Source organism: Leptinotarsa decemlineata, unplaced genomic scaffold, assembly GCF_025532065.1.
Source record: "Leptinotarsa decemlineata unplaced genomic scaffold, Ldec_3_MD MMD2_tig00026328_RagTag_RagTag, whole genome shotgun sequence".
NCBI classification, from domain to species: domain Eukaryota; kingdom Metazoa; phylum Arthropoda; class Insecta; order Coleoptera; family Chrysomelidae; genus Leptinotarsa; species Leptinotarsa decemlineata.
Window position 1 is genome coordinate 37,931,894 of NW_027412688.1, and position 25,975 is coordinate 37,957,868.

The window sequence follows — 25,975 nt, forward strand, 5'->3', positions numbered from 1 at the left end:
AAACCGTATTAATGAGCTTTTATATGTGTTTCATTGTTTATTTCTAAGTCAATATATACAACGTAGATAGGAAAAATCTTATATCTATTATTTTACAAAAGACCTAAAGTTTTTTTTCGAATAATGTTTTAAAAACTACTTTAATGAGCTAGATACACATTTACAAAAACAACTAGACCTAATTGAGTATTTCACATCAGCTGGCTTTTCTAAATAAGTTTCGAACAAAGTGAAGGGTTTTCATTTCATTCTTTCCCACGAAATAACAAAAAGAACTCTTTTAATAGTAGTTATGAAACCCCAAAGCAATCAGTTTTACTACAAGGTTTCATTTTCATCTAAGTAGTACAAATAGACTAACACCCAAGCTGAATTTTACTTCATCATTAGATTCAATAATTTTAATATTCTCAAGTGCCCCTGGAAAATTTGTGCTACTCAGGCCAACAGTGGCTCTAAAAACGATTGAAATGTAACAAAAAGAAGAAAACTTCAATTTCCACTTGGAAAATACCTTCATAACCTTTTTTAAATGATTGATGAGACTCTCAGTTGATGAAAAGTTGAAGTATACTCGGATTCCATTACAGATTGGTGAAAGAAGAGCTAGTTTCCACAAAAGTTCACAGTAGTTTGTATTTTCCATGACAGGATCCAAAAAAGCATGTTGAATCTACGATTATCTCTTTCTTGAGTCAATTGTCAAATATTTCATAGAAATCAAGACGTCTGCAAGGTATGATCCAACAAAAAAGATGAACCTCCAAAGCTTCAGTACACTTCAATCGTTTTTTGTGTCCACGGCACAGAACTCATAATAATATCTTGTTCCAAGATACGAGTAAGAGTTCTGTGACCACAGTCCAGAAACATAGGCAGGAGGGAACAGAAGAAAACCACTGATTGAGCTGTAGTCCCAAGTGATGATTCAATCACATTAGGACATATTTAATTTCCAACCTGCCTATGGCAATCAGAATTCCGTTAAATAAATATATCTATCCTAAATTCAGGCTAGGCTCAAGTTGGACCCGCTGAGGATCCTGAAGCTACGTTGCCAAATACTCTGCTTCCCAGAGACGCCCCTGATCCTAGAAGCGACTGGAAGGAATGTGCTGCACCCTGAGAAACAGTCTACAATTAAAAGAAAATGAAATGAAATTTCCATTGTTGATATTCTTGGGCTTATTATCACAACACAACAAAAAAATATTTTTTTAATGTTTCCTACACTAAATTAGTCAATTCCTACTAATTTTGGGGTGATAAAAACGAAAATAACAATGAAAAATTTTTATTAGCTCTGGTTTTTGAGATACACAGTACTAAATCTTAAAGAGTAGTTATACTATACGTGAAAAGTGAAAGTACATAAAACAATATTGTTATGTTTCTTTTAGAATATTTTAAGTACAAAATTAATAAAAAAAATCATTATTCTTAGTGATTTGACAAATAAAAGAAGTTTGTACCACCAAATTTCAATTAAGTCCATCCGATTCATTGTAAGATCGCTGTCGTTTAGCTTGTCTTTTATAAAACACTTCTGGAGCATCCCTACACACAGACCAGCAGTAGTCTGCAAGCATTGCTTCATTCCAGCGGCCCTGATATCTCTGTTCCAGTAAGGCAATGTCTTGATGGAATCTTTCTCCATGTTCGTCACTCACAGCTCCACAGTTTTGTGGGAAGAAATTAAGATGAGAGTGAAGAAAATGAATTTTTAAGGACATGTTGCATCCAAGTTGGTGGTAAGCTTGAAGAAGCTCTTTAACCAATGCTGTGAAGTTATCATCTCTTTTGTTACCTAAAAACCCATGTACAACCCCCTTAAAGGCTTCCCAGGCTCTTTTTTCATTTCCTGTTAAAATCATGTCAAAAGCAGGATCATTTACGATTTCACGGATTTGAGGCCCAATAAAGATGCCTTCCTTGACTTTAGCATCACTCAACCTGGGAAACTTTGCTCTCAAGTACTTAAAAGCTTGTCCTTCCTGGTCCATGGCCTTCACAAAGTTTTTCATTAGTCCCAACTTAATATGTAACGGGGGAAGGAGAACATCCTTAGGATCTACAAGAGGCTCGTAAACTACATTTTTCTCATTAGGGTTTAGGTCTCGTGTAGGCCAGTTCATTTTTTTATAGTGAGATTTTCTATCCCGACTGTCCCACAGACACAAAAAACAACAGTACTTGGTGAACCCTAATTGCATTCCTAGGAGTATAGCAATGACTTTCAGATCACCACAGATGTGCCACTTGTGTTGTTCATATTTGATTGATTGGAGAAGTGTTTTCATATTTATATACGTTTCCTTCATGTGAACTGCATGACCTATAGGAATAGAGGGTAGCTGATTTCCATTATGCAGAAGTACAGCTTTTAAGCTTAGTTTTGAAGAGTCTATAAACAGTCTCCATTCAGATGGAGTGTGATCCAAATTCAAGCAGTCCATCAAACCATTAACATCAGAACAAACTACGAGGTTTTCTTTTTTCTCAAAAAAAGGAGGCAAATCTTTATGACGCTGTCTGTACTGAGATATTTTCACATCATGTTTTAGAATATTCCACTGTTGTAGTCTTGACCCTAACAGCTCAGCCTTTTCCTTAGACAAGCGAAGATCTCTTATAAGGTCACTCAACTCTGCTTGACTAATTCTGTGCGGATCACTAGACCTATCGCTTACCTCAAAATCAGGGTCATAGGATGTAGAAGGATGGGTTGCTCCTTCTAAACAGTCTTCATCACCTTCCTCTAAAATTTCATAGTTTTGGGGTGGAGAAGGGACTGGCAAATTGTCTGAGTGTGGTACAGGCCGAAGAGCAGATGGGAGATTAGGGTATTTAACCGTTCCTCTTTTCTTCATAGATAAACCTTGCTTAATGGGAGGAGTTAAGCAGAAATAACAGTCGTCTGTATGATTGGTAGGCTCACGCCAAACCATAGGTACTGCAAAAGCCATTGCCCGGTTTTTATTTTTCAGCCACTCTCGCAATATGACGGAACAAGAATTACAACATATATGAGGAGCCCATGATTTATCTTGGTCCCCAACTTTCACACCAAAATAATGTTCATAGGCTGTCTTAACGATAGGTGTCATTTTACGTTTCTGAGCCTTAAATGTTATTTCACCACATATATAGCAAAAGCTATCGACAGAATTCACACACTTTCGAGGCATTTCAGATCAGCACTTAAATTAATTTAAAAATCAACTTCACACGATAATTTCAATAGCAATCACGTGCGTACAATTGACAAACTCACATAGGTTATGTTTACTACTTAAGAACAGCTGATGAGAGGGGTGTTATGTAAACAAACATGTGTACCAACTGTTGGTGATGAAATATTTCATTTGTTGAAAACTCAATATACATATATATAATATAATGATACTATATCTTGAAAACAAGAGCTAATATATAATTTTTATGGTCACTTTCGGTTTTAACACGTGGAAATACATTAAAATCATCTAATTTCAACCCCGAAACAAAAACTTTGTTGTGTTGTGTTATTTATGAGGTAGGTAGTTGAAACCTTCCCAGTGGTGAAATTTACCTGCAAAGCCGTCCCAAGGAACCCAGAAATCGCCCTGGTGACATTGACAGCTGCCGTGATCAAGTTGCTTCTGACGAGCGATTCCGAGGAATCATCGTCCACACCTGGGACAGGGCTGAACCCTATCGGAGGTCTCGCAGGTTTGCGGGTAGTCTTAACCTCTACTTCAATACCGTTGACGTTGTTGCTGACTGTAAGCAGGGGGGCTCTTGTCACTAGTTTCCTTTCTTGTCTTCGCTCAGTTGTTGATCTTATGAAGAAAGAATAATTAGGTGAAATAATAGAAAGGTAATTGAAAAACCAAGCTAAAAATGTAGAGGAACAAGATAATAATGAACTGTTGCCATAAATGAGAGTCCTTAAGGTTTTTGGGAATTCAGAAATACTGAGTACCTGCTCAGTATCTTTTATCGGGGTTGACGGACCGTCGCATGTGGGACTTTTTCGCTAGCACACTTGACTAGCTTTTTCAGAGGTGCTTCTGATGTCGGAAGTGAAACGAACGGTCCTCAAACTCGACGAAAGATGTTAACTATGGTAGCGAAAGCTTCACAACTTCTACATACTAAAAGTACTTCCATATACAAGCTTAGGAAAGTGGGTGAGATTATAGTAACTTACCTTGGGGTCGTAGTCGCTCTGGACGTAGTTCCATGCTCCCCATTGGTCATTACAACCACCCCCTCGTCAGAATTGATGAGGTTCTGGATACTCTTGATCTGGGACAAGTCCAGGGAACCCTTAGAGGGGTCCTTCTGCAAACCCTCGAGCTGCTTTATGAGCTTGTGGATGTCTTCTTGGGTTAGGGCATTGGCAGCTTTACTCACTGTGGATTTTGGAGGGGTGGGAGTGACAACTGGGGTTATATGAGTTGGAGAGTTGGCCAAGAGTTCTTGATCGACTGGTGGCTTTTTGGGTTTGACAGGTTTGGCCGGTTTTCTCGTTGGGGTGGGTCTGGGAGCGGGTTTGGGAGCGGGTTTGGGAGGAGGTGCCAGAGCGTTTAAGAGCCAGTTGAGACCCTGCATTAGCGGACCAGGAGGTCTCTGAGTGGTTGGTTTGGGTTTAGGTTTGGGTTTTTTCGAAGTGGTTTCGAAAATGCCCTGGAAAAATAAACAGGTGTTGAAAATTATCAAAAGCAGTAAGGTTTTGGAACGTCATATTCCTGACGGATGTTGAAAAGAGATTGATTTATATCTCTTTCATATTATCAAGAAGGAAATGAAAAATAGTTCACATTTCATGTAAAAGTATAATCCCATTTATACATTATTTAATCGAATATTGAAATTTGAGAATCATTTTGAAAACTTGAGAAAGTGTGCTATGCAATGGGAGTTATTTTCAGAAAACTCATTTCATTGAGGAGGTAAGATCTGCCATCTATGAGCAGGAGGACAAAACTCCCTAATGATGATGACATAGTTTAAACATTTCACATGAAACAACTCCATCCATTGTTGAACAACGCTATAACCAAAGCCATAACCGTTATTTGAAGAAAAATCTCCAAACAACTCTGTCTGTAACGGATGCCATATCGAGTGTTAATCGTTGAATCAGCGGAGGAAATCATCATTGATCATTTACTTACCGCTTGCTTGATCTGATCTCCCAGACTTTTGGGTGTAGATGGAGCAATACCCTGGTCTTTCAAAATGGTTGCCAGGATTGCATCTGTGGACTTCCCGTAAGCCGTTGATTTCGGGGTTGAAGCAATGTCTAGATCGCTCAGATTGTACTGCTTCAGTACATCTTCAAAAGATGGCGTGTCCTTCTTCGGTTGTCTACTGGCATCAATGCTAGTGTCAACGATGCTAGCATCAATGGCTGCCAGTTGGTCTTGTATCGACGTTGGTATCTTGGATGTGGTCGTGGTAGTGGTTTTTGCAGTTTTGTCTCTTTCTAAGGCGAGTTCTATAACCTATGGATCAGAATATAAATATAGTGGTGGAAGAAATCTTCAATTTTGCCAGAATGTATTCTTTTTTCTTTTGTACCTACCCTCTGTGCCAAATTGTTACTGGAAGGTTCAACAGATTTTCCGGATCTCTTTGGAGCAGCCTTGATTCCTCCCAAATTCTGAAAAAATAATAATCAATGTAACTGTCAATAGAAGTAAAACATTCCTTTTGTCTTGTCTTACCATCAAAAATGATAACTGCTTCAACAGAGCGGCTTGTTCTTCTTCCAGCTTCCGTAAAGTCTTCAAATTCTCCTTCTGCTCTTCTGTCAGCTGCTTCTTAGCCAACTTCTTTACAGTAGTAATCTCAATCGTGTTCAATTCAGTAGCAGCTTCACTCCTTCTGGTGGTTGAAGTTGCCGTGGTGGCTTGTAGAGTGGTAGTGGTTTGTTCAGTAGTAGTTGTAGTTAGTCTGGTTGTAGTTGTTTCTCTAGACGTAGTTGTAGGCAGCATGGTTGTCGTTGTTTGTCTAGTTGTGGTAGTTGGAATTGTTGTTGTGGCAATTGTTGTAGGCGCAGCCGTTGTAGCTTTTGTAGTTGTTCTTTCAGTTGTTGCTGGGGCTAACAATTGAAAAGACTCGATCAGTTTCAGATTATTCACTGGTTCAGATCTGGGCAACGAGTAGGCCAATGCTTGTCTCAACCCCAATATGAAGCGATTTGAACCTTACCTAAAGTGGTTGCTCTCGTTGTAGTAGCAGCGGGAAATATTGTTTCAGTAACGGATGGAGCTGCAGATATCCTTATTATTTGAGGCGCCCTAGTACTTCTCACCTGTGGTGCTGTAGTCAACGTTGTTTCAGTGGTGAACAAACCAGGAAACAGAGTGGTAAAGAAGGCAGGGTAGTAAGTGGCGGTTGGAAGGGTGGGAACGGTTGTCGGAACAGATAATAAAGTCGTGAGAGGAGTAGAGGTGTATCGCCGTTGTGTTGTGGCTGGAGCCGTGCTGGTTGTTGGAGGCGCAGTTGTTGTTGGAGGCGCAGTTGTTGTTGGAGCTGCCGTCGTTGTTGAAGCTGTAGTTGTTGTAGTAGTTAGGGTGGTTGTTGGAACTGTAGTAGTTGTGGTTGAGGTAGTTTCTTTTGGAGGCTGGTCTTCCAGAATGACGTTTGACAGTGTTACAGGATCTTGTTGAGGAGTGGTTGATTGAACCTGAGAAATTAATGTTGATGAAATATTATTACAGAGAATAGGCAAAAGTTTCCAAGATACAATTTGGCAGAATATCGGATGATCAGTTACCAAAATACATCTTCCTTGACTAGTATTGAAATTCGATAGTGCATAGTGTAAGTGCCGGAAAACAAATAAAGTACATATGGTTCATGAATCAGGACTCAATTTGTTGAATTCTACTCAACCTTACAATACCTTAGATATATCTGGTGTACTGGCTACTTCGGGGATTATAACTGGGGATGTAGTACTTTGCTCAGACGTGGTGCTAGCTATGGTACTACTTGGAGGTGGTACCGTCGTTAGATTGAGCTAGAATGCGAATTCAGGACAGATAAGTAGACATAATGTGGAAAGTTTCAACTGTTCCCAACCCCAAAATGGTTATACTTTGTTAAATATGGACAAAAGGATGGAAAGAAACCCACAACGATAGTTGTGTTTCGAGAAATCCTTCCATTCTTATTGCAAACGCTGATGAACGCTATCCAATACGTATAAGCTGTAAACTATGACATCATGTGAAAGTTACTTCCTAAAAGGGAAACCCCTTGTGAAGCAACTGTCTCATTATGTTTTTACGCGTTACATGGATGAATGAGGTTTGTTGTATTCTGTTTTCCCAATCGTGAATGATTGTGGTGTCAGGTGTGGGGTGTGGTGTCAGGTGTGGGGTGTGGTGTCAGGTGTGGGGTTATATATTAAATGCTTGTTAGATGCTTATTGCTCGATATCGTACCACGGAAGGAGTTACATGTACTTCTTTTTAGACGGTTGTGCTCGGTATGTTCAGTGCCATTAGATATTAGTAAGCTGCAAGGTGAAGGGAGCTATGGAGCCATAGAGCTAAGGAGGTAAACTAGTAAACTGGTGGATCATTGCTAATCTTATTTTACACGTTTCAGAATGTCATAGATGAGATGTCTCACGGAACTGTACAGGTATTTTAGTGAGTCGTGGTCAGTATGAATTAGTTTCGAAAGTAACAACTAGAGCTTGCCTTGTTGAGGTTTGAAGATGTCGTCACTGGTTTCCCCCGGAACGCGGAATTGGTATTTTTCCCCATTATCAAGTCTTGTATGTTCAAAACTCCAGTGTACTACAGAAAATTGAAATGAGAAAAGAAAGAAGGTGAGGACTGGGAAATAAGCATCAACATTTTTTCGTGAATGTCACTAACAACTTCTCTCAGTTGCTCAAATTCGACAAAATGACAAAACCTGACTTTGAACTGTATTCCAATAAAATGTTGATACGATTGCAATTATATGATATACCTTCAACGATTTAACGACTATGATATTTTGTCATGCAATTTATAAAACATGATAGTTGCTAAATATTTGAATTGAGCCCTTACACTTTTTCTCTTGAAAAGGTATGATAGACAGAAGAAAGATATTATCGATTATAGAAAAGTAACCCAAAGTTAAATAGAGAAAGAGGTGGAGTAGAAATATAGAGACATGTGTGAGTTGAAGTAATGTAATATTCATACCAGTAAAAGTATATCGAAGTGAACTAATGATGAAATGAAGGTATGAGAAATAATTTAGAAAACGCAACGGTACTCAAAAGTTTCTTAGAGAAATGAGGAAAGGGGTAGAACATAAAAAATAACCAGTGTGGTTTTCTGAAGTAGAACATAAAGCAGGAGAGAGTAGATATGGTAATATAAAAAAATAGAAATGGGTGAAAGAGAAAAGTGGTATACAAAAATGAATATGCCGTGGTGATATAGAGTATGGTGAATAAATGGAGATCATGGTGATGGGCAACAGTAATGTAGGTGAGTAAGATGAAAGAAATCAGACTAGTTCTATTTTTGTCATAACAACAATGAAAAATGGGAGATGAGATTATGTAAGAGTAGTTTACCATAGAACGAAGTGAGTTTGATCAGGATAGAGTGAAGAAATGAGAGTAGCAGGAGTTGAATATGGTAGAGCATGAGAACAGTATGTATTGTCCATATACTGTCAATTGACGAAAGTTTCACTAACCAAGTTAGCATCATCAGAAAATAAGTAGAACTGAATCTTACGACTGGATGAGAGCTTTTATATGAACATGTTTGAATTTTAATGACCATCTAACAATGATAAGTAATATTCACCTGTGAAAGAGTAAACAATGGCTATTTTTGATTTGAGGACACTCATTCACAAACAATAAACTATCTGAAGGATGTTTTAGAAATGAATCAACTATGCGTTTAAGAATTGAGGAGTCCACTAATATTGGTCCAAATTTTCGGAAAATTCAACTTGAAAGTGGCTCGTACACTCCATTATTATTGCATAACCTACGACGGAAAAAAGTCTGGAATTTATGGAATAAGCTGTTGGTCAAAATGAGCGGACTGTAATACCTCTCTATAAGAAACATTTTTCAGACTTTCGGTTTCTTACACCAGTAGTGTCGCTCACAAACAAGTGAGGAATGCTTGAATTGTTGAGACTAATACAAGACAAATGGTTTTCATATTTTTTCGAAGGTAAAGAAATCGAAAAATAACAGTCTGTTGTTTACTTTTTCAGGCAATAATTACATATGGAAAGTTCGGGATCATTCAGTCAGATGCATATAAAAGCTTCGAGTTGTCCGATCGGGTTTCACTCACCTCCTTAGGATGCTTGATTAGCGAAGCACTCGTCAGTACTTTTGTTCTGGCGTGGCAAAAGTGTTTTCAGAGGTACAACTTCCACACATCAATTTACGGTATTTTTGAAATGAGGAGAGGTTTTTTGTTTTGGTGAAGGAGGACAGTATATAGAAGAATAGGATAGGTAAAATTATTATAGATATGAAGGAGTAAACTCCATATGGGAAGGTAGATTAGGTAACATTAAACCTTATATCGTGATTAATCATTTCTTGCTAATTTTGTTATTGCCATTAGTCAACAGAACAAGGTGAGTTTTATAAAAATTGTACTACCCTATCGAGAGAAAAAGTGCACACGATGAAATTCAAACCTGCTGAATACTCAGACAGTAAGTGAAAAAGAAAGGAATATGTTAGACTGTCAGTTTGAAGAAAATGAATTGATACTGATGATGTAATCCACCTTCATAGCAGTGGAAGAACGACGTGAAATAATACGGAATAGAGTTTATAGAGTGACAAAGCAGAAGAGAGTACCTACATGTCTCTACTATTCCAGGTGGAATAGATATAAACTAGACCAACAACTTGTTGCTTTCCCAGAATATAGATACGTAAAAAATTTCAAAACCTATCAGTATCAATCCATTCACATCTGTATCAACTCGAGTGCAGCTCACGAATCTTACCTGATTACCCTCTGGTGTTTGATTTGTATCAGTGTCTGGGGTACTACTCTTTACGCTATTAACGATGTCGTTGTATGCATCCAAAGTTCTGCCGTTCAACAATAATTGGGATAGCGTTTCCAGCGTAGGATTAGTATCGCTTTCCGAGGTAGTACCCGAATCGAGTGGTACCAATTCTGTGGGAAGAGCACCGACAGCAATGGGTGCAGTACCAATCTCGGTCGTGGTAACCTTGGGGGCGCTGGGAGTACTACCGGAACCCAAGGTAGTACCGCTCGAAGCAGTACCACTAGTAGTCGAGGTAGTACCACTCGTTGTAGAGGTAGTGCCACTCGTGGTTGAAGTGGTACCGCTTGTAGTAGAAGTAGTACTGCTTGCGGTACTGGAAACCGTAGACGCGGTTGTACCTTGGGTGCTGATAGTACCACCTGTGTCTGGAATTGCGAATCTAGTTTCTGTGCGTAGGGTTTTTGAGGTGCGGCTATTTGGAATGTTAGTTTCTGGTGTTGTACTGGTGCTGACGCTGTCTACTGACAGTTTGTTTGCCACAATCGTCGGGATGGTACTTTGATAGGCCTAAAATTTCCAAGCAAAAAAATGATGGTGAGACAAAGGTTTTCATGAATGCTTCATCCCCACTCTTGACTGGCCTTGAGCTTGTTTTATGCGGTTATCTCGTAAATAGAGAAATGGTGATTGGTTAACACACTTCGAGAAAGAATAGATGGAAAATTAGAAACACAGATTCACAAATGAAAGTATTTACAATCAGGAAAGAGATTGGTTGAGTGAAGTGTATAGTACATAATTTTACAAAGGTCTTGAAGGGCTATGTTCGTTTTCGGTACCATTTCTGTATTTTGGGTCACTTGAGCTTTAGCTGAGGAAGTCATTAGGGTAGAAGAGATACATTTGCTTACGGTTTTAATACAAATGAATATTTTTGATAAGCCTCCTTCATATTGATACTTGTTGAAAAAACTTTGGCAACGTAACATCATATAATAACCGATCAGAACAAATATATTCTTTCACTCACTCTTAACACCAAACGTGATTGCTCAAATTATTTGCGTGCAGGTTCACCTTCCCTTCACCATTTTATATACAAGGCATGCAGAACATCAAAAAATATTATTCACAAAAATTTTAAAACGGTGCAAGAGTGTCAAGCTCAGGGTGCAACAAACAAGAAAACCACTCAAGTGACCTCTTTGAAGCTCTCGAAGCTCCATCTGGCTTGGTAGAGGTCAAATACGCTCGAAAATTTCGTGTTACTCCGATCTTAGTACCACAAGGGTATAAAATTCAGATTTGGCCTACTCTGCCACCAGATTTAAACCCTTCTTGCTACTTTTTGAGATATTATGTTACAAATCAACAGTACCACGAAATTTCCTTCAAGTAAGCCTCTCTACCTCGCCAGTCCTCAACCAATAAAAGTTATGTAGTACCGTTCGGATTCTACTATCCTGAGAACCTCCTTGATCATTGGTTACTTGGTTACTGGTTATTTCTGGTAATGGTGGGGGGTTTTCCCGAGTATCGAATCCCCTTACCCTTATGATCTGTTCCATTGGAACGATAGTACCGTTCGGGTATTTCCGTACGACGGTGTTGTTTGGATAAACACCTATTATGAGGTAGGGGGTGTTCTTATTCGGTACTGTAGGAGGCTTCTTACGCAAGATAGTGTTATCATTGAGTATCGCGAAGATATAGTAGTCGGGAGTTGTGGAAGTAGTAGTACTAGGAGTGGAGAATTCAATGCTGTTTTGAACGGGGTCGGGATCAAAATTCAACAGTCTACCGGACCTGTTAGATAATTCGTTAGAGGAGCTGCTCGGACTGGTACTATTTACAACTGGGGTACTACTCGGCGTAGAACTACTACTCATCGTTGTGATACTTTCCTTGGTGGTGGTCATCATTTCTTCTTTAGTACTGATCTCCGTAGAGACAGGTTCGGCAGTAGCGTCTTCGGTAGTGGTACTACTTTCAGTAGTACCGATATTATCAAAGTTTGATCTACTGGCTATTGTTACGGTTGTAGAGAGGTTATCTTCGTGAGTGATGGAGTTAGACAAATCGTTAGCAGAGAATATAGAAACACTTTCCGGGCTCACTTGGAATTTAGAGAGGGAAGGCAGAGTAGATAGGAGAGAAACAATAGTGTCGGTGGTACCGCTGAGATCTACTTCTGTCGTTGAGGGAAACGAAGCGGCTTCAGAAGTGGAAGCTCCTCCAGCTTGGGTTATGGCAGGAGGTGGGTTTGCGGTCATCTGACTTTCTGTGGTGGTACTAGAAGTACCTAACATATCTGGTTCCCCACTGCGAACGTCAATGAACACAGTGGTGGCGTCAGGTTCTGTTGATGTGGCTGGGAGTGATGGTGCCATAGTGAAAGACACGCTATCAGGAGTGAGTCTAGTGACCTCAGAAGGAGCGGTGGTTGAATCAGACCGGGTTGCACCTGAATCAGCCAAGGCCATAATGGTTGTAGCAGCATTTGTCAAAGTGCCACTGGTGGATGATTCTATTTCATTTTTGGGTGTGATAGACTCAGAAATATCGGTAGAAATTGATGGTATCACTGAGGATAATTCCAATTCGTTTGTTTCAGGGGTAGTAGATTCAGATATAGTTGTAGAGGAGGGGGGACTGGAGGCATCGTTAGAGAGCAACTCAATTTCGTTGCTGATAGTAGAGTCAAAGTCAGAATTTTTGAGAGTAGTAGATTCCAGTTCGATTTTGGAGGTGCTGGAACCGGAAATATCAAAGGAAGTTGACGGCGCTGAGAATATTTCTTCGTTCGCTTTTGGGGTGGAAGACTCGGCTATGGTTATGGAGGAGATGGAACTAGAAGTGTCGGTAGAAGACAATTCAATTTCGTTGCTAACAGCAGAGTCAACGTTCGGGTTTATGGGAGTAGTAGATTCCAATATGGCAGTGGAGCTGGTGGAACCAGAAACATCGAAAGAAGAGTCTATCTCATTGCCAATACTAGAATCAGATTTGGGGCTTTTTTGAGTGGTGGAGTCAAAGAGAGTCGTGGTGGGAGCAGTACCAGGTACATTGGTGGAAATCAAAGGAAGCGCTGTGCTTGAAATTGATTCGGTGGATATGACCATTTCGTTGTTTGTTGTGGAGACAAGATTAGCGCTTTTCGGTGTTACAACAACAAGTTCCTCCGGAGTCTCCGTCGTAGATATCAAGTCGTTGAGTATTTCTAGAAGTTTACCGATGGCACGCTTCTCAAGGGCTTGTTCCGTGGTGATTTCGTCCAAGACACTCAGAGGGTTGACGGTGGTGCTAATGTGCTGGGGAAGAGTGTTTCTACTTGTGATAGTTTTAGCTGAAGGAGTGGTGGAGAAGCTCAGGGTGTTAAAATCGGTACGTACTTGAGCAGAGCTTGTATTGTCCGTTGCCTGAATCGCATTCAGGGAGCTCAGAATTCTTTCGATAATCGTAGTAGGTTTTTCTGTGGTCGCTTTGTCTGTTGTCGCGTACGTCTGCGTTATGTCGTTAGAGTCTAGTTGTTTAGTCTTTTTGGGCGCCAGCTTGAGGATAGCCGAAGCGGATTCTGTGGTACTGGCGGTACTTGGGAGAGCCGGTGGGGGTGAGCTTGTGGATATCGCCGTTATGGAGTTTATGATCCGTTCTATTATTGAGATTGGTTTTTCCGTAGACGTGTCGGTGACCTTCGGGAGAAAAGTAAGTTATTTTCAACGATCTTGCGTGTGTTTGAGAGTTGTGTTACCAATGGCAGAGCGACAGAGAGGGAGTTTGCTGTGGAGGAGATGTAATCGTCACTGATCAGGTTGGCCGATTGAACGGGTTTGACTGGATCGTTGAAAGATATCACTTCGAGTCCCAGGTCGGGGTCCTTCGCTCCTGTTTCGATTACCTGGAAGTTTTCAAGAGTACAGTGGTGTTGTGATTCAGGCGAGATGGAAATATGTGCTCCTCTAACCATTTGAATGATTTACAGTCCTATAATGTTTATATGATTCTGCCAAGAGTTTGTATCCACCTCTGATGCTGATAATGTGAATTTCATTTGTGTGAAAGTCTAAAATTATAAACTACGTGGCTGCAAAATTCTTATATCAGGAAACACAAAACTTTTGTTCGTATGGATTAGGATTATATACGTTTGTTTGTGATGTTTGCCAAAAATCTTATATTGGCCAAACGGAAAGAACATTTTCCCAAAGAATAAAAGAGCTTAAGCGTAGTTTTTTTAATGTGGAAAACAATTTCATATTGTAAACTACATTTTGAGTTCAATCACAACTATGATGTGTTACATTTAGGAGGGAGAGATTGAAAACTCATTCCTTTGGAATGTTTCGATTCGATAGATTTGAGAATACGGAACATTTACTGAATGACAAAATTGAATAAGCCCCCTCCATTGAATCTGTTCACTAACTATGAAATTGATATTTAGTTGATACGTAAATATAGGTAAATTTTTATTATGTGACCATAAAAATGAGTTTGTTTCAAACATAGTAGTCAGACTCTAGACTATATTATTAACTGTAGACTGTAGTAGTCATACATATAGCCTTTTTTAGACTGTATGGTTGACTGTATACTATAAACTGTATCTACACCATAGACTGTATGCTGTAGATTATGGTAATTAAACTGTAGTTGTGACACTGTAGACTGTATTGTAGATTTATCTGTTGACTATAGACTGTAGTAATCAGACTGATTTGTTGACTGTATACTGTATTGTTTACTGTAGACTGTGTTACTGACTGTAGACTGTTGGCTGCTGACTGTTTATTGTAGACTATAGTAGTCAGGCTGTAGACTGTTTTGTACAATGTATTATTGACTATATATTAAAGAATGTATGCTGTAGACTATAATAGTCAGACAGCAAACCGTTTTGTAGACTGTTTCGTTTATTGATTTCAGACTGTAGACAGATTTGTTGATTTTAGACTATATACTGTAGTCTACTGAACTGTCTACTGTATACTATAGACTGTAGTTAACTACCTTCATACAAACAGACTGTAGTAGTCAGACTGCAGCAGACTATAGTAGTTATACCGTAGACTATAGTCTGTATGACGTAGACTATAGTAGTTAGACTGTAGACTGTTTTGTAGATTTATCTCTTGACAATAGACTATAGTAATCAGACTGATTTGTTGACTGTATACTGTATTGTTTACTGTAGACTGTGTTACTGACTGTAGACTGTTGGCTGCTGACTGTTTATTGTAGACTATAGTAGTCAGGCTGTAGACTGTTTTGTACAATGTATTATTGACTATATATTGAAGAATGTATGCTGTAGCCTATAATAATCAGACAGTAAACCGTTTTGTAGACTGTTTCGTTTATTGTAGACTACAAACTGTATGCTGTAGATGATAGTAATCAGACTGTAGTAGTCAGATTATAGACTGTAGACAGATTTGTTGATTTAAGACTATATACTGTAGTCTACTGAACTGTCTACTGTATACTATAGACTGTAGTTAACTACCTTCCTACAAACAGACTGTAGTAGTCAGACTGCAGCAGACTATAGTAGTTAATCCGTAAACTATAGTCTGTATGACGTAGACTATAGTAGTTCGAGACCGCATAAAACCGAAGGAACAAAAATTTTGAATTCATCTGCATCGATTAGAAATTAAGGTGGCGGAGATTCGATATGAAAATAGTTAGTAAATTCTCCACTCAATCCTCTTATGTTAACAAGATGCTTTCACCAACTTTGTGATATTTTATTCAGAAATTGTTGGTCAGAAATTATTGATTGATTAGAAATCTTGTTGTGTTAAGTTTCACGGCCGTTGTCTAACAAATTGTCCGATATTTCTGGGTTTATTAGCCGTGGACTGCAGGTTTTTATACCTGACGTTTCGTCTGCTACTGCGGCAGACTTTGCGAAAGCTATGCGGCCACGGTTGGATCGATCTAGGGCTAGATGGATTTTGTAACGCTGCAGGCACAAGTCACGATGAAAAATTCGTAGTGCGATGTCTTTGTATTGCATGGACAGCCACTGTTTTCGCCTGCATAATATAACAGGGTTATTTTTAGCTTGCTGTGCTTGACAAGCTCCTGGATGGTAATTCAACCCAAATGTGGAAGGCCCCCCACACTTGGCTTCAACAACAACGTTCGTTACAAATTGGCCGGATAGCTTTAGTTGCTGAGGCCACTGAATCGAAAAGAAGCAGCAGAGCACGGCTAATAAACGCAGAAGCATCCGATAATTTGTTTGATTGAGAATCTTTTGGAATATGAGTTATTTCCATCCGACAAACCAATTAATTTCTATGTACAAAATAAAGAAAACTAATATGTATGTGCCATGAGTTTTATTGAAAAATATAGAAAGTATAAAAATAAAATAGTACACCTCTCTCTTAAAACTAATGTTGTTTACATAAATATAAAATGAAAGTGTAGAAAATGTCTAAGTTCACTATATATACGGAGTGCCTGTTTTATCGAGTTCAAGGTTCATCAGTGTTTTAACAACATCTGTACTTCAACAGAAAATGGAGTTTGTGGATTGATTGCATAAACAACCGTTGTCCCGGTCCATTTTCCGAATTCAATATTGACATAGATTTTTAAATTGTTCTGACCACTGATATTTTTGTTAAATTCATCCTAAATAAACGAGAAGCGAACTCGTTGCGAATATCCAAGAAATGGCCATTGTTTTTTCAAGAAACAGGTTCAATTCGCCTTCAAAAAAGTCTCTTCTACTCTTGATAAAAATTTTGCGAATCCACGTAGACATAAAATATGTTTTCCATTCAATAAATCTTTCTTTATGAACTCAGGCTCCCAGACACACTGTATATATGAGATGAATATAAGAATGTTTAGTATCGTGTAATAATGCCATGATTGGTTTCAAACTGTGTGTTATTTCAAATAGTTTGATTTTGACACAAAACAAAAACATCTCGATTTGAATTCAGTCTTTTTCAAGTTTTTCATCCAATGATAAACAAATATTTCAGTTCTAACTGTGCCCCGGAAAGGCATCGATATTTTGGTATCGATCACAGTTTGAAATAACAGTGCAAGAATATTATTAATATTATTTGTTCCAAGTGGAACACGGACATAACCTATTATAAACCCTTTACCAAGAATGAATTCATATGATTTGCGTAATTCAAAACCATTGAAAAGAAATGCAATGCTTGAAGTTTCATAATTATAGTGAAAGAAAGTTAACGTATTCATAATTCTAATATTGAAGATGGAGGAGTTCCTCAGAGTTCCATACTCGACCCCATGATCTAGGTAATGATGAGAAACTGAACTATCTGATTTCGTAATATCTGGAGACTAAAAACTGTTGCTTGAGGCAATTTACAGCTGATTTCATGTAAGTAAGTGGAATAGTCTGATTCATTTCATTTTACATATCCAACTAGTTACAGGGTGTAACATAAATACGTTGAAATATCCAAGTGACGTATTCCTGAGACGATTAAAAAAAAGTATATAGGAACTTGTGTCCGAAAATGCTTCGTTTCGGAGATACGGGGTGTTGACATCGAATATTTTTTTTCGCTTTTTGAAAATAACTCTTGCAAAAGTAAGTTATTTGTACGAAATTTGGTAACTGGGGATTATTTGACGTGGGAAATCATAATTTCGTATTAATTTTCATGTAGAGGGCGCTGCGTACGCTGTCATTATTTATTTCAGATTGCCCTAACTTGTTTAACAGTAAACTTTTGGTACTTTTCATGAAAAAACCTTATTCCCACACCTTTTCCAAGTAAAAAAGATACACTTCCTCAACAACGCTGGAGGTGATCGTTTTCGATCGTTTTAGATACTTAAAATTTTCTATATCGATACATATTACTTCATAGCCAAATTTGATTTCAATAATTTTTGTCACCCTCCGCTTGCAAATTAAGTTAATTGACTCGAGTAGGCTATGAAAGTTTGTTTATAAAAATGAAAGTTCGCTGTCACATTTTTAACTATTAATTGACAAATTCACAGTTCGGAGTTTATAAAGTGGTTTTTTGGTGCCATGCCCGACTTTATGAATGCTGAAATGGCTGATATGGTTTTTGCATACGGCTTGGCTGACGGAAATTCAAGCGAGGCCAGACGCATCTATCAGGAAAGGTATCTCCAACGCGTGACTCCTTGTGCAGCGAAATTTGCGAATCTTTTCCGGCGACTTTCCGAATCTGGAAGCTTTGAAACAAATTCTGCAGTAGAACGGCCACGGACTACAAGAGCTGTAGAATTGGAGGAGGTGGTTCTCGCAGAAATTAGTGAACATCCAAAGACAAGTACAAGAAAAATTAGTCAAACTTTGAATGTGAGCCACATGACAGTTTACAGAATTTTAAAGGAACATCAATTATATCCTTATCATATTCAGTATGTCCAGGCACTTACGCTACGTGATTTCCAACCACGTATCGAAATTGCTCAACGGCTTCAAAGAAAATTCGAACAACATCCGCAAATTTTATCGAAAATCCTCTTCACAGATGAGGCTAATTTTTCAAGGAATGGTATCATGAACTTCCATAACAACCAAATCTGGGCGGAAGATAAACCACATGCGATAACGCAAACTCATTTCCAAGACAGATTCTCTTTCAATGTATGGGTAGGTATAATTGGGGGTTATTTAATTGGGCTCTATTTTCTCCCTTTACGTTTGAATGGAGATGCTTACCTACATTTTTTGGAACACGAGCTCCCCCAACTTATGGAAGATGTTCCCATTGGTGTCCGAAATCACTCTTGGTTTATGCACAATGGAGCTTCTGCTCATTTTAGTGTGATAGCAAGACATTTTTCAGACGTAGCAGATCCCCAAGGATGGATAGGAAGAGGAGGAACTGAGCATTGGCCCCCGAGGTCACCGGACCTCAACCCTGTCGATTTTTTCTTTTGGGGACACCTAAAATCACTAGCTTATGCTAGCCCCATTGAAAACGAGGAAATGTTGAGGGATCGCATCATAGCTTGCTGCGAAACGATAAGAAACACTCCGGGCATTTTTCAACGGGTGCGGAATTCTTTGATGAGGAAAGCAGAAGCTTGTATTACTGTTGGGGGGTCGTCACTTTGAACAGTTGTTGTAATAGTTGTTTCGTTCAATTTTTCTATGTGTATTTTCCTAATAAATAACATAGTAATTCTCCGAATTGTTTTTTTTTGCAAACTCCGAAATGTAGCACTTTCTAATTGAATAATCAAACCTGGCGATTTTTTAAAATTTGGATTGAATAAGCAGTTCGATAATGCTCAGTTTAAAAGAAGTCTGTACGGGTATACTGCGTATAAAGTTTGATGAAAGTAACTAAAGTTGCAAAAAACTTATGACAAAAACCTACCATATTCTGAAAAATTTCAACAATCTGTATTTCGAAAGCGAACCATTCTTCGTTAAACATTTTATACGAAAACGTTGTTTATTTTGACAAGATCCACCACATACTTAGTTTTTGTAATGTTCTCAGCAACAACGTACGCAGCGCCCTCTAAATGTTACATGAAAATTAATACGAAATTATAATTTCCCACGTCAAAAAAACCCGGGTTTTATTTTCAAAAAGCGAACAAAAAAATTCAATTTCAACACCCCGTATCTCCGAAACGAAGCATTTCCGGACACAAGTTCATGAAGACTTTTTTTCTTAAAATTGTCTCAGGAATACGTCACTGGAATATTTTACCGTACACTCTGTATATTGGAATCATTCTATATGAAGGAACGAACTGACAAGGTCCAAGTTAACAACCCTGCGAACTCCAAAACTTTTGATGATCATGACTTATATTCGTCAAATGTGATTATTATCTGAATTGAACCCATGTGTTTTTGGTTTTGAATGTACGCATCCGAAAAGTGAAGACATATCTCTATATCGGTGTGAAGTGTATGGAGGAAAATCGCAGAAGAGCAGATAGTGGAAGGACAGTGTCGGTGAAAAAGAAGATATTCGTCAGATTGTTCTAGAGAGTGACCAGTTGTAGTCTATCACATCCTTTGACCAAGAACTTGCCTTAGGACAAAGAAAAAGTCGCTTAGTTTGAGTGAAAGGCGTACTATTTCATTTTTTGCAAGTTTCGAAGACCCATGTAACATTTGGAAGACAAAAGTTAGTTTTGTTTGAGATCAAGTGATCGGCCTCTGTTGCTCAGGCCATGAATAAAAGAAGAAGAGGAACTGTACGTTCTGTGGTCGTGTGACAGTGCTGATCACTCATGGGTCTTCGACACTATATATGTCACTTACCGTTGTTCGAGGAGGAGTCACTGTTGGCACTGTTGGTATGTACGGGGCCGACGGGATTGTTGGAATATACCTTGGGGGGTTAGTTGTGGAACGTATCACTGCTCCTCTGGAGAATTCATTTCTGAATTTGCCGCGTTCCGAACTTCTGAAAGACGTCGAGTATTTCGGGATCTGTAACAGTAGTGGAAGAAGAATAATCTGCTGAGAACTGAAAACGGATTTGAAGAAATTGATGGTGGAGATGGAAAGTTATAATGGAAAAGTTTTAGCTGAAGCGTAAGATGGTTCAACAACCGATTTTTCTTCCCTGTCCAATTTGACATTTTTTCCAAAAAATGTCCAGAAAAGCAGTTATTGCTCGAAATTTCGAAAATCGGTAAAGAAACAAGATGATTGTTTTTTCATTTTTCACCCATATACCAATTTTGATAGAATTCTACTAGAATTGCAAAATTTTGACGAATATTCGATAACGACTTAAAATTCTTTACTTGAAGAATTTCAGCAATTTTCAGGAGTTGTCACATGCATTTCAGGTTCAGTTTAAGCAATTACGAAGCATAACATCAACATTTAAGCTGAGCTTAGTAAAGCTCAGCTTTGCATGATATATGGAAAAAACAGGCATCAGAGACTTAATTCAGTTATTGTAGAGGATTTCATGCGCAGCTGCAGTGGTCCGTAGACGCTTCCAAAAAACCTAGTACAATTTAAGAAGGGAGGGACGAATATCTGAAAATACTCACCTTGGTAGACAGTATTATCGGTTCCCCATTGCTGTTCACGTTCCTTCTGCCGCTAAATCCAGCTTTCTTATTCCTCTCGGTGCTATACCCCTCTCTGGGTCGGAAGGACACGTTTCGGTCGAATTTTTGCGACGTCAGGGTCCTGGTTGGGAGACCTGGATGCTTGCCTTTGTACTTGTTCAATCTGGAGAGAGGCGTCGTATAAAGCGTTGGAGCCGTAGATTTGACCTCTATGGTTGATTTTTTCGCCACCGTTCTTCGATCCGAAGATGGCGTTGAACGGTTTCGAGTTAAACGGGATGTTAGGGATTTGGGAGCGGGTGATTTTGGTACCAGCTCGTTCTCTTGATCGTTCACCTAAAAATTGAAGAAATGTTTTTGTATTTCACTAAATTGTATCTTCAGAAGTAGAGGGGATACAGGGCTTCTGTGGCACAGCGTACTTACGGTAGTGAGTGGGAAAGAGACGTGTGCGACGTGATCGACGCATAGAAGGATGGAATGAGCATCGAGTAGATTCATTTGATAGATAACGGCGCGGCGGAATTACAAAAATAACAGTATAATATTAATAATGAACGAAAAATCGGATTGAAGAAAAAAACATGGCCACGGGCGTTAAAGAAAAAAACATGGCTGCCAATGTAATAGAAAAAAACATGGCTGTCATACAGGGTGTCTCATCGTTTAAGAAACAAACATGTACGGGGTGTCTTAAATACGTCAGCGTGGAAAATAATGATATAATAATAATAATAATGAACGAAAAATCGAATTGAAGAAAAAAACATGGCCACCGCCGTTGAAGGAAAAAAACATGGCTGTCATACAGGGTGTCTCATCGTTTGAGACAAAAACATGTACAGGGTGTCTCAAAATACGTCAGCGTGGAAAATAATGTATAATAATAATAATGAATGAAAAATCGGATTAAAGAAAAAACATGGCCACGGGCATTAAAGAAAAAAACATGGCTGCCACCTTAATAGAAAAAAAAATGGCTGTCATACAGGGTGTCTCATCGTTTAAGAAAAAAACATGTAAAGGGTGTCTCAAAATACGTCAGCGTGGAAAATAATGGTATAATAATAATGAATGAAAAATCGGATTAAAAAAAAAACATGGCCACGAACATTAAAGAAAAAACATGACTGCCAACTTAATAGAAAAAAACATGGCTGTCATACAGGGTGTCTCATCGTTTGAGACAAAAACATGTACAGGGTGTCTCAAAATACGTCAGCGTGGAAAATAATGGTATAATAATAATAATGAATGAAAAATCGGATTAAAGAAAAAACATGGCCACGGGCATTAAAGTAAAAAACATGGCTGCTAACTTAATAGAAAAAAAAATGGCTGTCATACAGGGTGTCTCATCGTTTAAGAAAAAAACATGTAAAGGGTGTCTCAAAATACGTCAGCGTGGAAAATAATGGTATAATAATAATAATGAATAAAAAATCGGATTAAAGAGCAAAACATGGCCACGAACATTAAAGAAAAAACATGACTGCCAACTTAATAGAAAAAAACATGGCTGTCATACAGGGTGTCTCATCGTTTAAGAAAAAAACATGTACGGGGTGTCTGAAATACGTCAGCGTGGAAAAATAATGATATAGTAATAATAATGAAGGAAAAATCGGATTGAAGAAAAAAACATGGCGACGGCCGTTGAAGAAAAAACATGGCTGCCAACGTAATAGAAAAAAACATGGCGTCGAAGTGTACAGGGTGTCTCAAAATACATCAGCGTGGAAAATAATGGTATAATAACAATAATGAATGAAAAATCGGGTTACAGAAAAAAACATGGCCACGGGCATTAGAGAAAGAACATTGCTGCCAACGTAATTAAGAAAAACATAGCTGCCATACAGGGTGTCTCATCGTTTAGGAAAAAGACATGTACAGGGTGTCTCAAAATACGTCGGCGTGAAAAATAATGGTATAATAATAATAATGAAAGAAAAATTGGATTCAAGGAAAAAACATGACGTCAATGTGTACTGGGTGTCTCAAAATACATCATTCAAAAATCATGACAGTTTAACGAGGCTCTATCGTTTTGGCGTGTCATTCTTCAATGTGTACAGGTTGTTTCATTTAAGAAAAAAACATGCCAGGTGGAGGCCTAACGTTTTAGCGTGCCATCTCAATGGGAAACGTTTAAAAATGGGGCAATGGGGGGGGTATTTAGCAATGACATTTAAAAATACGTCAAATGCGGTTTTTCCTGTTAGTTGGGAAATGGGGGAGTGGGGGCAACGAATACACGGGGCATTGGGGGTTTGGAGGGATTTTATTCGTTGTCGCCATCATCTGGTGTTGAGGTTAGGTAGAAAAAAGAAATAAAATATTTTGAATAGAAATTTATTATACATTTTCATTTTGGTAACATAACACAAAGCCATTTGTATAGAATATCTGCAATTTGGAGACTGCAATTATATTTGATTCGGTTGTGAATGTGATGCATACAAGGTGAGACACCTTCGTTGTTGTTATTGTCGAATGTGGGAACCATCCATGTCGTAGTGCCATAGTCCTCCAAATTCACGACGCGTGTAAATATATCAACTCGTGAAATTTCGCTGCTAGATAGTCACGTTTCTGATGACCTCGCACATAAATGATATCGATACCTTGTAGATTTTTCAAGGGGATGGCATCCAATTGATTATATTCCACAAAGCCAGAGGAATACCTCAATTCGTGAACGTTTCGCTCCAAGTAACAGGCGGTACGACGATCTTCTTTACTCAAACAGGAAAATGGTATGCGTGGCAACAGTAAAAAGTTACTACATTGAATTCCGATCCTAATAGCTATCTCCTTAGGATGGAATTGTTGCTCGATAATGAAACATTGAATATCTACGACAGCTATTCTCATGTTGACTCTTCGATTGATACTGCAGCAAAATCACATGTTCAGTTCCATTTCTTGTTAATTTCGCTGAGTGGAAGGTGTTCAATGAAATCCCTCGGATGCTTCGATTTCAAGTTTTACATCAACCCTGCAACTTTTGATGCTTTCATCCCGTCTAGAGCAATCGATGACAAAGAGAGCCTTGTCCAAAAAGGCGATGGACGTGAGAAGAGGGTTATGTTGATTAGTCATTTTGTAGCTGAGACCGAATTGTGTGTAGTTGGAATAAGCTCGCGAATGATTCCCCTTTGCAAAATTCAGATGCATATTCTCTTTGGGGTAGTTTCACCGTTCAGAGTCAACATTATATTGGTGATATTTATATGGTTGAATTGCGTTGGGTCATTGGTGACTTTGGTGTAATCACAATCTTTATGGAAACATACAAGCATAAAGCGAGTGCTTTCGAGAAACGAGGAAGTCTTGACGGCCCATATTTCATTTTTTGCACCTTGTGTAAGAGCAGGCAGCATATGGAGTTCCCATTTTCTGAACGGTATGAGAATAGGAGTGTCAGCTTGGATAGCTTTCAAAAGTTGCAATTTAATTTGATCATGCGGAAAGATTCGTTTGACTTTGAGTTCGATATTTTCAATGTCCAGCTTAACTTCCGTCTTTGACGTACCCAAAGTGTCATCTATTATAAAACAGTCGCTTTACTCCCACTCCCCCATTCCCCAACTGATACGAAAGAATGCATCTGACGTATTTTGAAATGTCATTGCTGAATACCCCCTATTGCTCCATTTTCAAACGTTTTCCATTGGGATCGCACGCTAAAACGTTAGGCCCCCACCTGGTATGTTTTTTCTTGAATGAGACACCCTGTACACTTTGAAGAATGACACGCCAAAACTATAGAACCTCGTTAAACTGTCATGTTTTTCAAATGACGTATTTTGAGACACCCTGTACACATTGATGTCATGTTTTTTTTTTGAAAGCGATTTTTCATTCATTATTATTATAATAATGTACGCTGTGCCACAGAAGCCTCGTATCCCCTCTACTTTCAGGGCTTCACACTAGATCTATAGTTTAATAAACTGAGCTTCATAAAACATCAAAGGCTGTTGAGGTTTGTATAGTTTTCTGGTTCGGAACAGTGCTCTAAGCTTTTGAGAAGTAGCCTTTGTAATTCCAGTGATACAGCTGTAAAATGAGTTACTATAGTTACAAACGCAATCCACATCAGTAGTAACTGCCTGGAGGAGATGAATAAATCACTTTCACATTCTTTCAGCTCTGTATATATATCTTCCCAAGAGGAATTTCTTCATTTCCTTTTTTTTCAAACTTAGAATAGTTGCTTCACCCAAAATGTTCTATCTCCCAAACTAATAGTCAGACAGCTGTGAAATTTGTGTCTTTTGAAGGTTAGGGTTGACTAAAAGTCATATGAATTCAATACTAAGTATCGCCATCTGTGTGTTACCGTACGAACTTTTCAGTCCACCTGATACACTTGGGTTTTGGGTTAATTTCAGTGACACAGCTGTACAATGAGTTACTATAGTTACAAACGCAATCCACATGAGTAGTAACTGCCTGGAGGAGATTAATAAATCACTTCTTTCAGCTCTGTATATACATCGCCCCGCATCCAGCTCTAGCTTGACCAATAATTCGTGCAGTAACTTTAAAAACCATCGTGCCCCTTGTCTAAACACCGTAACAATTCTGATTACGTTTTAATAACGTTACAGATATCACAGAGCAATAATTATTATTACGTTATTACCATCGCAGAGTTCTTTTACGTTCCATTCGTCTCGAATTTTTAACCCTTGACTTCAATCTGGTTTGTATTTACTTTCAAAAGAGAAAGCTGTTCCTGGCGATCACCGCGTACGTTGCATATTCATCATATTTTTTTGAATAATTCGCCAGATCGAAAGTAGTTGCTGATTGGTTTCGAACATTTGGTTGTTCTGATTAGAATGATGTGATTCCGAAAATGATGTTACTAACAGGATGTTTCTAAATTTGTTACAAAGGTTTTAATGTCACA

The 25,975-nt window shown here is 38.5% G+C and overlaps 1 protein-coding gene across 8 annotated transcripts in view; it reads right to left on the minus strand.

Annotated features, from left to right (window-relative positions):
* Positions 1-25,975, minus strand: part of LOC111514369 (uncharacterized) — an 86,382-nt gene continuing 60,407 nt past the window's right edge. Inside the window, exons 6-19 of one of the 8 annotated variants that reach the window (XM_074182619.1) lie at positions 21,031-21,387; positions 20,285-20,455; positions 13,760-13,906; positions 11,559-13,700; positions 10,000-10,575; positions 7,704-7,802; positions 6,899-7,015; positions 6,202-6,679; positions 5,715-6,091; positions 5,573-5,650; positions 5,163-5,492; positions 4,193-4,671; positions 3,572-3,821; positions 1-1,134 (exon numbers count right to left, since the gene is read on the minus strand). In XM_074182619.1, the coding sequence (XP_074038720.1) occupies positions 1,021-1,134; positions 3,572-3,821; positions 4,193-4,671; positions 5,163-5,492; positions 5,573-5,650; positions 5,715-6,091; positions 6,202-6,679; positions 6,899-7,015; positions 7,704-7,802; positions 10,000-10,575; positions 11,559-13,700; positions 13,760-13,906; positions 20,285-20,455; positions 21,031-21,387 (5,715 nt within the window). In that variant the 3' untranslated portion in view covers positions 1-1,020. Of the gene's footprint in view, positions 1,135-3,571; positions 3,822-4,192; positions 4,672-5,162; positions 5,493-5,572; positions 5,651-5,714; positions 6,092-6,201; positions 6,680-6,898; positions 7,016-7,703; positions 7,803-9,999; positions 10,576-11,453; positions 13,701-13,759; positions 13,907-20,284; positions 20,456-21,030; positions 21,388-25,975 lie in introns of all 8 variants that reach the window. The other 7 variants (XM_074182616.1, XM_074182617.1, XM_074182620.1 and 4 more) reach the window with 7 other exon arrangements.